Here is a 16,647-nt window from a genome sequence, read left to right on the forward strand (position 1 = left end):
AAATCACTTTCATTTTTCATACCACAACAATTGATATATTAATCAACAGAGGACAAAAATGCTGATTAATTGATCATCATCAAAGATTTGTGTCTTATTTGGATTTCCATAGACCATAGTTTTGAAATTTTATTTGTCTGAAGTTAAACAAGTCATTTTGTCTACAATAGACACCAATCATACCTCATTAGATGACGAGATATGCTCGTGGGATGCGGTTCTGGAGCCCACTAGAGAATGAGGACTCCAGTCTCTCATAGACTGCAGGACCTCGTCCTCTCGCTTACGAACCGCCTGAAGCATGGACTTGTGGGAACGTGCCGCCTCGATGGCAGAGTTGGCCTTGGTCTTACCCATGGAGTTAAAGCTACAGAAAAATCACATATATGAATAGTGTTTATTATTATATGACACATATATAGGTATGTGCAGATCCTTGTCATTAGAACGGTTGTTTGATATCAATCTTTTAGCCCTTTTTACAATGACATTATCATTTGTGGAATCTTAGATCCATTCATTGTGCAATTTTGGATCCATACGATTTTGTCCACTGCACGCTCGCCGAGACACAAAGACACAAGTGACACACACCAAAATTTAAAGTACCTTCTCTCTTGTTTCCAAATGCATAAAATTATCTGTAAAACCTATTCCGTTTGGTACAAATTTTGGGAAAAATATTCAAAAATATTAATTTCAATAGGTGACAAGGTCATGCACGAGTAAGATTTTTAACTATAACCCATGATCAAGTACAACAAGCACACCTTCGTGTTTCTATACTAATCTTGATGAAACATAGGCCTAACCTGAGATTTCAATAAATAATCATTCTGAATAAATATACATATCTCAAAAAAAAAAAAAACAAGATAGTGTTCATTACACTCATAACAGCTAACAGCAATTAAAATGACATACATGTACATGTAAATCAATACAAGTTACACATTGGCCATTTCCTAAACAAATACTGTAATAAAGAAGCAATCACATAATAACATACTCAAACCCTGAACATCACACAACATGCATAACACATATATTAACAGGGACCAAGATTAAATACATGGGTACAATATAGACTACTTGTACTTCAAACCAATATCTTTATCAAAACCTGTCTAAAGCTTTGGAGAAAGTTCAATAATGTGTAACCTATTAGACTATCATTTAATATCCGATCTTACAAATAAATAGGGACTATTTCAACTCTTTTCATCTGCTGATTCCTTAAGAAAAAATCAAAATCAGAGCTGCCAACTTTAATATTCACTTTTCAGGGAGATACTGAGAAAGAAGGGAGATCTTTCTCAATTACACACTGTAATCTAATGACAGAAATAAATGTATGAATAGGGGAGATGTTGAAAATCTTCAGTTTTTCACTTGAAAATCAGTAAAATTTCAGTGAGTCTTCCTGGCAATCAGGGAGACTCGACAGCCTGTAGAATACCGACAAAAATTGTTGAGGAGATTTGACACAATGTAAATTATCAACAATGACATCTGCAACCAAAATTTCAAATAAAATGATATACAAGTGAACATTTCATGAAAGTTGTCAGCACTAACAAGTTATCTATCTCCGGCAGTTACCATAGTAACAGTCAGAGGCTGGTGCCTCTCAGCCAATCAAAAGCGAGGATTTCACTGAAACGGTCAGCAATGACAATTTAGCCAGTGCTGACAACTTTCACGAAACACCCCCAGGAAATAGAAACGTGCCCACCACCAATCCCAACACCACATGCATGCACTATTCCACTTCCCATGGAACACACCATCTACCTATTCATACTATTCCAAGATGCAAGATGATGATGATGATGAAACAAAGAGCATGAAAGATGACAAAATAAAAGATGAATCTTCACATTCTTGAGTAAAATTTGTAAGAGAGCAATGAAAATAACTTTGTGGTAAAATGACATTTGCAAGGAAAATATTTACGAGGAAAATATCATTCATTTTTTTAGCCGTTCATATAACCAAATATCTACGCTACAAAGCATTGAAATACATTGTAAGTTTGTTTTATTGAATTCAATGTTAATGAGCAGTTTGGACAGTCAGATAGTGAGATGTACATGAATAAATGGAATGAACAGAGGAAAGTGAAAGAAAGAAGAAAGGAATGTGTGAAGTGAGTGAATAAAAGAAATGTATGAAAGAAATGTGAATTTCCATCAAATAGCTTGACTGATGTCCAATTCCCACCCAAAACAATCTACTTTATTTCTCCAACCCGTTTGTAATTCTTTCTCCAATGAGCATGACTCATGAAAGATATTAGGTGGAAAATTTAACATTCGCCTTTATTCATAATTTTTAACAATGAATATTTTGCCATTTACTAGCCTATAAAAATAATAAACCACCCATGGATAAAGAAAGTAATAAAAGAAATTGTTCCCTTGTTAAATACTTCAGAAACAGCTTAATAAGAAAAACTCTCTGGATCAAAATATTCAATGACCCTTTAGGGATTTCAAAGCGTAATGCCTTTGTAGAATTTATACATGTACTGTACAAGTAACATCAAATTCAAGATATTTATGAATAAAAAAATATATGCAGTATGTGCATATATGGTTTTATTTTCTTGTATGGGAAGATTAATAAGGATAAACATCTTAATTTCAAATTTCTATGAGGCCAATTTAATTGTGTTAAATAGTGTTAACCTCTAATGATATAGAAAACAGTGCACTCAGAAATGCCCTCATTTAAGCCCCTTATAAATGTTTTGTATTATTACATATTTAGTAATAACATTTATTATAGGGCAATTTATATGGATGTTTCAAAACACATTGGTGGGCTGACAACTAATATAAACAATAAATTCATTAATGAAAACAAAATAAATAAACTATACTTGTAAAGAAAAAAGATGAGATTTATTTAAGTAAGGATTTGACTATTTCAATAGAAATATTTACAGAATGTTTACCTGTCTCTAACAATATTGCCTTTTTTGTGATCGGAATCAACAGTGGATTCATTATCAAATGCTATATTCAAGAAGAAAGAAACAAACTCACTTCCATGCATAGCATGTCATGGTCCCATCCTGAGCCCCTGTGGTCAGTACCTGAGTGGCATCTTGGGTCAAGCACATCCTATGAACGCCGCCGGTCTGGAAGCTGTGGCAGTGGATATTGAACGGGTTCTCCATGGCGTCCGTGCTCCGGACGGTCATCGTGCCGACGGGGGAGGCAGAGAGGAGCCAGCGCTTGTGGTGGGAGAGGAGAAGGGTGCCCCCGGCCAGGTCGTGGACCGGGTAGTCCGCTTCCGACTGGAGCTGGCAAGCTTGAACGTTGTTCTACAATGAGAATTCAATTTCAATCAAACCAACGTTATCACACGAGGTAGCTCTGTCACATTTAGTTCTCTTATGAAAATAACCAGAAATATTGTGATTTGCGAGGGCACGCAACAGAATTGTATCAAAACATTGTGAAATGACTGGGATGGAATAACACTTGTTATAAGAGCCTTGCACGTAAACTTTAATGTTGACCTGAAAATGACCATTGACCTTACCATGTGACCTCTGACTGCAGCATAACATGCAAGTCACCTAAGTACATCTACCATCAAAATTTTGTTGAAAAGTGACTTACGGTTGCGGAGTTAGGTGTCATAAGAGTCTTGCATGTAAACTTTAACGTTGACTTGAAAATGACCTTTGACCTAACCATGTGACCATGATGTATTCTTTAACAAGAGTGTCGCTAAGGCGAGCACATAATACGCCCGCCTGTAAAGCGGAAAATGGAGATATTGTTCAAGCAAGAAAAGTGGAAGGTGGCGACTTCCCATTTGACTGTCTGACCTCAATATCAATAGAATTCCTGAGATCTATGCTAGTATCATACAAAACCAAATTATATGAGCCTAAAGGTTAAGTTAAACTGAAGGAATAAGCAAAGGAACGAAGGAAGGAAAGAAAGGAAGGAATGAAGGCAGAAAGAAGAATGAAGAAAGTAAGAGAGAAAGCAAACAAAACAAAAGAGCAGCCATACCTGTTTTGGTGGTTCTTTTGGAAGAGTCATCTTCTGGATCTGTTTGTTGATGGACAGGGTGTAGACTTCTCCACCAGACCCTACAGCAACACTCATTGCTTGGCTGGGAAGTGTCAATACCATCTTCTTCACGATGTCTTCCTTAAAATCACAGTTGGGACTGGCTAGGAAGTTGGACAAGTCTAACAAGGAACAAAGAAGGATAAGAACTTGTAAATAAAAGACTTCATTTTAGCACCCTGTGAGTGCCAGTGGTACTGGATCTGTCTGATGAGACAAAGGCCCATATTCTGAAGTCAGTTGTAATTTAAACTCTGGTTTACAGTTGGGGTTCAACTATGGATAGCCAATTGTGGCATAAATCTCAAACAATAAAATTTCAATGTATCAGCTCATTTTTCTATCAAATCATTCTTGACTGTTTCAGAAGGATACATAAGATAAATAAGCTTTCTTCACAATTCACAAGCTAGGAAAGAGCACAGTAATCACAAGACGCATACAATGTAAAGAAAGTTTTGTCATTTTTGGCTTTCCATAGTTTTAGCAGAGTTAGACCATGGTCTAAGTTAAAGCTGACTTCAGAATACGGGCCAAAGAGTCTAACCAAAATTTTACCTGCCCAAGACTTAGTTGTGTTTAATAGTGATCTCCCACAAGTGCAACAAGTCAGAATGGAGAACTTTCAAGGTTTTGGTAATGTAGTTTGTCTGCCTTATTCCTGGCAACATTCAATACCATGGGTACCATAGCTACGCTCTTATAAACCACTATCATCTTTGGCAATATAACTTTCTCCAATGTAATTCTTTGTTAGCTATTCTTATTTTGCTGAATAAATTGTCTAGTTGTTACACTAAATCGAAATAAGCATATGCAATACAAACAACCTAACACAACATTGGTGACAGCATATGTGATAAATTTTTACAACAGTGACAATTTATAAACATAATGCTGAAAGAATTTTGCAGCTGTATTTCCTCCATTCTCGTAAAATGAATTGTTATGAATTTCAGGACATTCAAATTGGCTTTCTCACCATCTGCCAAGTTTCCAGGGACATCAAAGGCCACAAGCTTGTCAGCGCCGGTGTTGACAGAAGAGTCGGTGTTGAGGAGAGCCACCACCTTGACTGGTCCCCGTTTCTCATCGATGCTAGTAGCGATGCTCACGACATTACCAGTAACAGCTAAAGAATAATAGCAAATTAAGATGTAAATGTAAATAGGAAATCAAGAGTCAGGTTTCATAAAGCTTGTTATGATTGACTATTCCCAGGAATCTATGACAAATTCCCTTATTAAACCAAATAATTAATTTCCAACTTTTTTATGAACTACATTGTAGCATTCTCCATCCACGTTCAAGCACTCATTTAGGAAAGACTGACCAGGACTTGAAGAGCAATTTTTGGGTGTTTCTTTTGGGAGGCCCGGCATCATAAACAGTAGATCAAGGCCCATGTTTCATTGAGCTTGTTATGAATGATTATTCCCAGAAGTCTATGACAAATTCCCTTAAACCAAACAATTCATTTCCAACATTTTTATAAAGTACACAGTAGCATTCTCAATTCATGTTCATAGGTAATACTGACTAGAAATTGGAGAGTAAAACTTAGATGTGTGTTTCTTAAGGGAGGCCTGGTACCCAAGTGTCCACTCAGTCTGTTTAATCGCTTGGCTGCGGACCACGTAATATTACATGTTTGGTGTTTGTACACTGTGCGCAGACCACACAATATTACGTGCACATGCTATTGTCTGAGCTTTGTCTGTTTTGGCATACCAGCGCCACGCTGGTCATACCCGTTCTGTTAAAATAGCACCATGCAGCAGTCAAGTGGTTAATTGAGGATATGAGCAAATACAATTATACGAGGAATGATTCATATGGGGATACAGGCTATTTTTATGGCCTATTACCAGCTTACTCTGTGGCCTTCTTTCTGCCCGAGTTGGTACAACCACATAATCTCATTTAATTACTTTTGTGACCACCTACAATATCTGAAGCTGTCAATCAAATCACTACCAGACGAGGCCGGAATGCAGTGTGCAGGCCCCCTGGGTAGATTGAATATCCAAATCAGAATCAATGACACAGGTAAAGCTTGAATTTACCGCATGGACCAACTTGATAGACGCTTCATTATTTCTACAGGGCCTGTATCACTTTGTCTTCTAAACTTACGAGTTTGTGCGAGGATCTTGAAATCGGTCGAAGGTCTCGCGTCGGTGGCGATAATATGACCATCCTCCCCAGCAGAGAACAGGAAGCGTCCCTCGGTATCGTAGCTGATGTGATTGACCGGCATCCGATGGACGTGGTGCTTCTTGACCACGCGTGGCTGCTCCATGCGCGAGGCGTCCACAAAGCAGATGTGTCCAGACAGTGTACCTACGGCAACAGTGCTGGAGGACGGGCTTGCTGCGATGCATGAAGCCTGGATTAGTAGTAATAGATTAAAGGGAAATTATCCAACACATCAGCAAGCAGAGATCATGTCAAAATTTCATTTTTAATTAATTGGAAGGTTTTTAAATAATTCCTCACGTTTTGATAATGTTCTGCACTTTAAAAAGTGTTGACTTGTTTTTGCAACATTTAAAGTCCTTATTTCTCTGAAGTGTCCTACCTGAGACACCTTAAGGGTAACAAGAACTTTGTAAAAAGTGTGTGACATATTGGAGCCAGCCAGCGCCTTTTATATTTTATTTACAGATAAGTGGCGCTATACAAATGCTGCTCATCATCATCAAGAACAGTAGTTATCAATTTATATCCGTAGAATAGGCCATTGCAACGGCTAGGTGGTCTCTATATGTTTTCAGAAATTTTACATATAGTTGTGAAAGGGTAAATTATATGAAACGATAATATTGTGAAATACTAAAAAAAAAAAAAAAAACACAAACAGTTTACAACAATTCTTTAAGTAATTTTCAATTTGCCAAATAAATAATAATGATAATTCAGATTTTCACTTACGGTTGTGTTAACAGAAACACTTCCAATAACGCGACTGTCCTCGAGGCTCCAGATCTGGACTTCTCCATTCAGTCTCACAGACTGCATGGATAAAAACAGAGGGCACATTCACATGTATTATGTAAGAGTACAGGATCATTTCACCAACATTTGTCATCCAACAAGTTGTATATACATGTATATTATTATCATTATCATGAATTATTATTATACCAATTACTGGGATAGAGATATTAAATGTCCTATCATTTAAAAACATTTGATTAAATTACTTTCCTCAGAAATTCTGATACATGGTCTTTTTTCTGTTTTTATTGGAAAAATGGCAATGTACAATATCTATATGACTGGTAAAAATATCAGGTTATTTAAGGGGAGGCAAACTTACCAACACCTTACTGTCTCCCATATTGCAGTGTAATATAAACTACTAGTCTTAAAATCATACATTTTAAGATAACCATGAATTTTATTCATAAAGAGAAATTAAAATGTTTTTGAGAGGAAAGTACTTATTTTGCTACTCGATAACATAATTAGTGTGGTATGAATGTATTGACTGGTGAATTAGTGTAGGCCTATATTACAAGACTACACAGCTCAGAATGCTGATTTATGCTGGCCAGATGTGAATAATTGAGGACTTGAGGTGGCGCTATTAAAGCTGATGGTTCGTTTCTGCTTTAAAGGGAAAAAAACGTTGGATACTTACCACACAGTGCGTGGTACCTGGGGCCAGTACTGACACACCTACAAAGTTACCGAAGTGAGATTCCACAACGGGCTCAGCCGTTCCTGGGTTGGTGTGGTCATACATGTGAATTGAACCCTGCATTAATGGAGATACCAGTATACAGACACATTTAGATCAATGCTTACGATTACTCCGAGCCCTGAAACATTTCTAATAGATTTAAGAAACAATTGAAAACTTACCCATTATAGATGCAGCCTTTTAGCGTTTTCCATTTGATGTTTCTTTCTACTACATAAACGCTATGATGTAGTGTTCTATGCATAGCATCACTAACTAAATAAATAACTTGAAATAAAATGAAGCGGTAGTCCACCCAAAAAAGAAGTTGGATTGAATTTGAGAACATGGTAAAAGGAAACATATAAAACAAAACAAAACAAAATAAAACACTGGCAATTTCATCAAAATCATATATATGATATGAATAATATTGATTATCAGTGCATACAAATTATTTTTCAAAAAATAATTATCAGTCCCAGACTAGGTGAAGGAGAACTTGACAGGATTAATTCCTCCATGCACTGCATGCTGGGAATGCTAATGGTAACATGCAAAAACTTATTTTTTATTTTCGGGTGCTACTTTTCACAACTTAGTGCCTAAATCTGCAACATTGGATAAACTTTAACATTACAATGAATGGGGATTTTCCAGGGCTGTTTTTTTTTCTGTTTCCAGGGCCCTTTTGAGCATTATGGGGGTGAAATCGCCCCAAGCCCTGGTGTATTTTTCCCTGAATTGCAATAATGGCAATGATAGTGCGCCACGTGATTGTATATAAATAGATCATTTGTACAAAGAAATTCTTACATGAAAGCCTAGAATTTCACAGTATTCTATTAAATCATCTTACCTTGGAACTGCCAACGGCAAGCTTGGTGTAGGTCGTAGACCAGCCCAGCGAGGAGATCGGGCAGCCTATCGTGAAACTATCCTGGACCTGGACCACGTTCTTAGTGATATCCAGACATCTCAGAATCCCATCATCTCCCCCGCAGAACAGACCGTCGCGGTGAAGAGCCAAGGCTGCCATGCTTCCCTCGGTTAGAACTGAACCAGGGTTTATGGATTTGTCTTCACCATCTGTACAAATTAAAAGAATTTTTTTTTCAGTGAGCCTCTCTTTACAAAGTATCTTTAATTCTTCTTATATCGCATAGCAAAGATGCTCGGTGATATCAGCAATCAATATCAACATCCAGGATAGTTTCTGGGACATCCGGTAGCAGTTAGCGTAGCATTTTATCAAGGCTACCTTTTACAGCTAGCAAGTTATGCCCATTGTGAAAGTGCAAAATTCATTGTTTTCTAGCTGCAAGGAATTATTAAAGTGTATAAACAATCATGTTTAAAATTCAGCGGTTAGCAGTTTAAAAACGGGGGATTTTTAAAAGTTGAGGTGTTCCTAATGCTGGAAAACGACAATCAGCTGTGAGGGGTACTCCCGGTTCGAACAGCCAACCCCGAATACCCCTCACACCACATCCAGGTATTTGGAAGGAAATTCTTGCTATTGACTGGTATCACTGAGTATCAGCTATATGCGATAAGGTGAATCGACTTTCGTGATCAGGGAAGCATTTCATCAAGTTGAAAATTTTTGTCTGACAACTTTCTTCGATTCTGATTGGTCAAGAGGCACTGTTACTATGGCCACTGTCAGATAAAACATCAGACAAATCTTTCATGAAATGCTCCCCTGGCTGTCCCACAACCCTCAGCTCCTAAGCTTCCATCAGCCTCACTCCCAATTCTTTCCATCTTACTCTTGCTCTCTCTCTCTCTCTCTCTCTCTCATCAAAAATTGTCTGCAGTCTAATCCTCCTTCCCTAAATTTTCTGTGTTACACAATATTCTCTAGGCCTATTGCAGAGATTATGAAAGATAGTTTGCACTCTGCAACAACCTTACTTCTCAAAGAACTGTATTTGCTCAATATGAGTTGAAACACTGGAAAAAAAATCATTCTGGGCAGTTCTGTAAAAAAAAATCTAAAATATAAGTATTTTTGTATGGCTGACCCCAACTTTTCTCAAATCTTACTTCACTTCATAGTTAACTGCCAAAGATCATTTAGATCAAACATCAAACTGCTCATCGTCATTTGAGAGCATAAGGGACTGTCATATCAACAGTCAGACGGCAGGTCCCAAGAAAGTGGCTTCTTTCATCCAAGTGATATTCATGACTTGAGATGTTTTGCATATTTAACGAGCTTGATGCGGACCAAAACACCTCTTTTCATTCGGTCATTGCTGCTCTAATTGTGCATCGAATTTCATGAATTTGGTATCATTGTAACGAAGAAGAATCATTCTTTCAGGTCATGTGTTTGAATTTATTCAAAGATTTTGTAATATAGGTTAAAATTTTGATCTAAAATATGCTACAAAATAATTATTTTCACCTGACAAAAGCTGCTATTTTCACACTTTATTTTTGTTTGAGCCCAAATGATTTTTAGATCATGATAAAGCTGAATATGTATGCTTTAAAATGATATAGGTTTCAAAATAAGAAATTGGTTTAAGCGGGTCAAGATCACACTTTTCATTTGCCAAGTACATAAAGCAGCTTGAAAACAAGAATACTGCACTCTGATTGGTCAAAGAGACCACACACTGGCAAATTCCAACGGTTCCAGTACCTGGGTTCATGGGAAGGTCACACTTCCCATGTGGTAATCTCCTCAAATACCCCGCGCCTGTTGTTCTGTGAACCTTATCCAGCCAATCAGAACTCTGGATTTCATGCAAGTACAAAATTTCAGAAATCTCGTCTTGTACCTTGGTGGGAAAAGTGTGATCTTGACCCGATTAAAAGGTGCCGCATGTCAAGAGTGGCATTGTGAGAAAGTACAGAAGTTCAGCTTTATGGTGATATAGATATCATTGAGGCTCAAAATAAAAAGTTTTGCACAATTTGCAAAAGAAAACAGAGGAAGAAAATTCAGTTTTGAGGCACATTTTCAGGCCAGAAATTTACTTATTTAACAAAATATTGTATACAAAATAAATGACCAATATGAAAGAGTAACATTTACTCTATCTAATGGTGCAATAATATTTCATTTAACTTGAGATTAAAACAGGTAAATTCTTAGAGAAAGAAAATCTCACGAATCACAAGATTTTGCAAGGAGGAGGATTCAGCCACGAGATGATTTGGATGAATCAGGCCTTTTTGCTCATTAGCATAGGGACCTGCGGTCTGACTGTCAAACAGAAATCAGAGACAGATAACAGGAAGGTCACACAAATAAGAGACTGGACGTATATATTTCATGGAATTGTCCTTCTAATAAGCGACAAATCAACGGTGCAAACAAAATGCGGTTTGTACAATCATCCAGGTTTAGCTCTATGGCAAGCTTCCACTGGGATTAGTTTGACGAGACACAAAACAGGAATGAACATGAGGCCATCCATACCTTCAGGCATACTGGGCATGCGTTTGTCAAGAGTGCTGAGGAGTGACACTTCCCTCCTTAGACTGGTGGTGCTGGCGGTAGGTCGGGCAAGGGTTCTGATGTGGTTCAACTCGGTATCCACCTTCAGGAGTTGACCCTCTTGGCAGCCGCAAAACAGATCTCCAGTTGGTGTCCAGCAATGTGAAGCAGGGACGACCTGAAAGGGAACAAGCAAATGGACCCATTAACAAACATATTTTAACTGTATGCATGATTTTTAAATTCAGGTTATTCATATTGTCTGAAAGCTTGTTATTAGCTTACCACACAAATTAGCCCGTATTCCGAACTCAGGTTTCATTTAAACTCTTGTCTAAAGATGTCTTTAAATCATGACACAAATCTTAACACTAGATGTTCTATTTATCATTAGACACCCAACTCATTCATAACTGTCTGGGAATGATAAATAAGACAGTTTTCTTCACCATTAAAGAATGAGGAAAGACTGCAGTAAACATAAGAATATTAAGAACATAAAATGTCAAAAAATTTTGACATCTTTGGCTTTCCATAATTTTAGCACAGAGTAAGATGATGGTCTATAGAGTTAAACTTCATAATACTGGCCACGAGGTGTTGCAAGAAACTTACTTTCAATTTCAAATTATGCACAAGTCCCAAAATCAAGCATAAGGAGGTGTTGCTCGAAAGACGAAGTTGCAATTGAATGCAAACCTACCACAAATTTGTGTTTAATCAAAAATAATTTGTGACTCACGACTGATTTGGAATCAAACATAGGTCCCTTAATTGCAGCACCCCATTAGTACAGTTAGGAAAAAAAAAGATTCTCAGTACAGAAGTTGATCTATCACTGACAGGTTGAAGGAATATATTGTTGCAATGTTCACAGGGGAAATAAATATAATTCATGAATTTGTATCACTAGTAAACAGGCTTTTTTTTAATAGGTCTCATTCACATATCATGCAACAATGGTGAGGTAAGTCATGATAAAACTCAGCAAACATTTTTCATATCATTCAGAAATGGTGAGGCAAATGGTACCCCTTATGCTAATAAACATGCATTTCACAAACAAATCATAAAATTCATTCGAAGCAAGGACAAATTCATGACACCAAAACAATCCATCATGACATCATGACTCGCATCATAGGATTTCGAAATGATTAATCATAACAACATGAGCCATATTGAATGATGTCAAGAGTTTCTTTGTGTGAATCTGGGCAGAGCGCTTTGTGCTATCTTGTTTACATTTGCACCTAACTTTTTAAAGAATTTGATTAGTCCAGATACATACATCAATTTACAAATGACTGGCTTATGAAGTACCTAAATGATAGGTTACTGACTGATATCTGACATAACTTATTCTCGAGAAGCAGTTGGTCTACATCTCAGAAAGTCTATTACCACATGGTAATTTTTAATAGACAAATGGGAAATAATGGGGGCGTCGTGGTCTAGTGGTTACGACTCTCGTCTTTCAATCAAAGAGACGTGGGTTTGAATCCCAGCCATGGCATGTTTTCCTTCAGCAAGAAATTTACCCACATTGGGCTGCACTCGACCCAGGTGAGGTGAATGGGTACCAGGTAGGATTTATTCCTTGAATGCTTAAGGAAGTTCCACAGTTATGTTTGTGCGCATTATGATCTGCGCATATTTTACACTCTGCGCGCTGACGTTACAATGGATGAACATGTGATTAATTAGCTGTAGGTATGAGCTAATATTTCTCCTTATCTGCTCTAGCTGCAAATACGATGCGTTATTTTATGAAGCTAAAAAATTTGCATTATTCCATGGACCATTTTTAAAAAGTATCTCTACAATTTCATAATACTTTACTCTGCAGTGCTGCAAAGAATGATGAATATGACCCCGAGTTTGAATAAATGGACGAGTGGTTTTTAATTTTTCTTCAGATGGATACAAAGCATTTGGCGCGTTTTTTGTGTTTTAAAAAGCACATTTGCTCTAATAAAAGTGCTGATAGTTTGAAAACAAGCACATGAACCCCTATTTTTCATTGTTCACACCTCTTAAGTATACCTTCCTCTACAACTCTGCAAAGTTTGGTTAAAATGACATGGATTTTTAATAAAGTGCAGCATTTATTGCACTTTCTAGTTTGTTATTGAAACTTCACATTTTTGAGATTAGGTTTTTGTTATCTTTTACGCTATTTTTTAAGAACTGATAGTGCTGTTAGACTTAAAACAGTCAACAAATAGCACTATAAATAGATTCCCAATCTTAAAGATACAATTATTAACTCTCTTGCGAAATTTGATGAAATTTTCATGGATTTTGACTGAGTAATACAGGTTTAAACACACTGTAGTGCATCTCGTGAGGTCTAAAAATGCCAAATTCTTTTGAATGCGCAATTCTTGAGAACATCCATTTGAGTGAAATTTGAAGCTCTATAGCAAAAAATCAAGCACATGGACCCATGTTAATTTATGCATATTTCGATTATTCAGGTTCTAAAGTATCTATGTGCAAAGTTTGGTGAAAATGACATGGATTTCACTTTAACTGTGGAACGTCCTTAAGCGCCTATATAGCCGCTCAGCTACAGCCAGGGTAATAGGATACCAAGCATCAAGTGCAGTAGAGTATATGCAATTATAGTAGCTGTGCTATATAAATGGAAAATATTATTATCATTAATATTAAATTGGCTAAATGACAATTAGACCATATGGTTAGTAGATGAACTGGTTGTAGATGACCTAAGATTAGACCATGTGGGAAAAGACCAAACGGAAGAAAGCAAAGCCGGTGTAGACCAAGTGGCGCTAAACCGCTTTATGGACAGCTTCATACACTCTGGTAAAATCTTACCTTTCTGCTGTTCTCATCAAAGATTCCTGCATCGAAGTCGACAGCGAGGTCGCCCACCAGTCCGGCCACAGCCGCGTCATCCAGCTCCAAATCATACGGGATAGCGGTATAGTGAGAGGCTGCCCGGCTTGGTAGTCGAGGGTGGGGCGTGGTAGCGTCGGGGCCGTTCTCATAGGGAAGGGTGAATTGGCTGATTGAGAAGGCAGAAGTAAAAATTCAGGTTCTTACCTATTTGCTCTTGAAAAAATAACCTTGTCTTATCTTCTCAAAAGATATAGGAGCAAGTTTGTGATAAGGTTTGATGTTGAAAATATCAGGACAATGAATAGGGTATAGGGTTGTATTTTGGGGTTTGGTTTTAAGTTTTGTTGCATGTACAGATTTTCATCAGATCAATTACCCGCAGAGCAAATGTCATAAAATTACTGTTTTACACCAAGGAGATGGATTATGGTCAAAATATAAAAGTGAAATAATCTAAAAGTTGTTCCAAGATAAACAAAAAAACAAAAAAACATCATACCCCTTTAATGCACTTTATCTTTTATATAAGCCAAGTATCCTACAACTGTATTGAAATTAGATTTTAGTATTTGTTTCTGAAATGATTCTATTTGGAACAAGTACTTCTACATTCACAATGCTTATTTTTTGGCACTAAACATTTCCAATCCATGTTTTCTCTTGTGATTAGATACCTAGATATACAAAATGCCCATACAAGCTGTCTTCAAGTGTAGAGTTTTTCATACTCCATTTTTTTGTCATCATGCAACGTCAAATGTACAAAATGTCTCAAATATTGATTGATTTCTCATTGCGCAAACTTCGAAAAATTTGGTAATACATCATGGTACATGATTATTCCAGGGTTGGAGACTTGGTTTGATGGATGGATGGATGGGTGGGTGGGTGGACAGAGGATTGGTGGGTGGGCGGACGGACGGACCGCAGGACGGACGGATGGACGGTGGATGGGTGGGTGGATAGATGGACGGATGGACGGATAGATGGATGAATGGATGGTTGGAAGGCGGAATATATGGGTGGATTGATTTGATGAATGGAGGGATTTGACGGATGGATGAAGGAAGGAAGGAATGAATACATACCTTGGAGTCAGGTGATACATGGTATCAGCTTGTTCAATGGTCCATACATTGAGCTGTTTAGGTCCTACCACACACAGTTTATGCCAGTCGGTCGGGTTGAAGGAGACTTGGGTTGCACTCAAGCCATTCATCATCTCAGTAACTAGAAGCTGTCCAGACTCCCAGTTCCTGATTCAACAAAAAAGTTCATGTCAATTCAATTCAATTCAATCAAGGTTTATCGTAGTTAACAATAATTCATACTTTGTTTGAAATAGAAATCCTCCAAAAATCCATTTTGCCCAATTGATCTAGGGCCCAGCAGCCACTAGTAACCAACGCCAGATCGATGTTTGGTTGCTCTCTCCCTTAAATTGTTGAACGCCAAACAGGGTAGCAGCGACTCGCATCTATTAACGTCTTTTGGTTTGACGGTCGACGGCCGAGACCTCAAGGGGGGCCTGGGAGGCCCCCCCCCCCCCCCCCCCCCCGCCCCCGGCCATATGAACTCCCAAAATACCCGGGCCCGTATTCTGAAGTCGGGTTTAACTTAAACTCAGGTTTAAAGTTGTGGTTTAAGTATGGATAGCCAATTGTTACATAAATCACTATCAGTAGATATATCACATTTCAGCTCATTTGGCTCTCAAATCATTCATAATTGTCTAGGAAGTATAGATTAATGATTGTCTTCACCATCGATGATTCAGGAAAGAGCACAGTAAATATAAGAAACGTACAACTTAATAAAAATTCCGACACCTTTGGCTTCCCATAATTTTAGCACAGAGTTAGACCATGGTCTATTAAACCTGACTTCAGAATACGGGCCCCGGTCTAGATATTATAGTGCCTGCACGCTTTTGGCAAAGGGAGGAAGGTCTATTTCTCTTTGCATGGTTTAAAAAATAAATAGAGAGTAATTTATACATGTATAAACTATAATTATATTTGAATAAACTAAGGTTTAAAGCAAACGAATGATTGAAAGATCAAATTATGACATGAGCTATCACTATGAAAATAAACAAATGCCAAAGTACTAAAACTCAACAATAGCGAAGTTTCCAGACGACACTCTATTTTTCCTTCAAACTTAAATTACCAATGGATAAGTCAGATAACTCCTTCAAATAAACCAGTAAAACAAATTGACATTATCATATCGTACTTACCACAAAAACACAGAGAATTCTGGAATCCCTGAGCAGCTCACCATATATGGGTGGGTGTAGGAGAGAGCGATGGCCGAGTATTCTAACTTTGCTCCGCCTGCAATATCAAGCAAAATTATCCTTTTAATCTTCCATGACAAAGGTTTGTTTTTTTTCCAAAGAGGTCACACATGATTGTATACAGGGGGAAAAATACACGGGATGGGGGGGCGATTTTGCCCTCGAAATGCTCAAAAGAGCCGTGGAAACTTGCTCAAAAGAGCCGTGGAAACTTTTTAAAAAGGGCCCTGGAAAATCCCCA

General features: G+C 37.6%; 1 protein-coding gene across 1 annotated transcript in view; it reads right to left on the reverse strand.

Annotated features, from left to right (window-relative positions):
- The window catches only part of LOC129272585 (cilia- and flagella-associated protein 43-like), a 46,455-nt gene that overhangs the window by 25,253 nt on the left and 4,555 nt on the right, over positions 1-16,647 (reverse strand). Inside the window, exons 3-14 of the mRNA XM_064107317.1 lie at positions 16,347-16,443; positions 15,193-15,360; positions 14,081-14,270; positions 11,219-11,414; positions 8,642-8,871; positions 7,741-7,857; positions 7,029-7,109; positions 6,231-6,483; positions 5,077-5,226; positions 4,035-4,216; positions 3,051-3,331; positions 184-367 (exon numbers count right to left, since the gene is read on the reverse strand). Coding sequence (XP_063963387.1) covers positions 184-367; positions 3,051-3,331; positions 4,035-4,216; positions 5,077-5,226; positions 6,231-6,483; positions 7,029-7,109; positions 7,741-7,857; positions 8,642-8,871; positions 11,219-11,414; positions 14,081-14,270; positions 15,193-15,360; positions 16,347-16,443 — 2,129 coding nt within the window. The remainder of the gene's footprint in view (positions 1-183; positions 368-3,050; positions 3,332-4,034; positions 4,217-5,076; positions 5,227-6,230; positions 6,484-7,028; positions 7,110-7,740; positions 7,858-8,641; positions 8,872-11,218; positions 11,415-14,080; positions 14,271-15,192; positions 15,361-16,346; positions 16,444-16,647) is intronic.

This window comes from Lytechinus pictus, chromosome 12 (genome assembly GCF_037042905.1).
Source record: "Lytechinus pictus isolate F3 Inbred chromosome 12, Lp3.0, whole genome shotgun sequence".
Classification (NCBI taxonomy): Eukaryota; Metazoa; Echinodermata; class Echinoidea; order Temnopleuroida; family Toxopneustidae; genus Lytechinus; species Lytechinus pictus.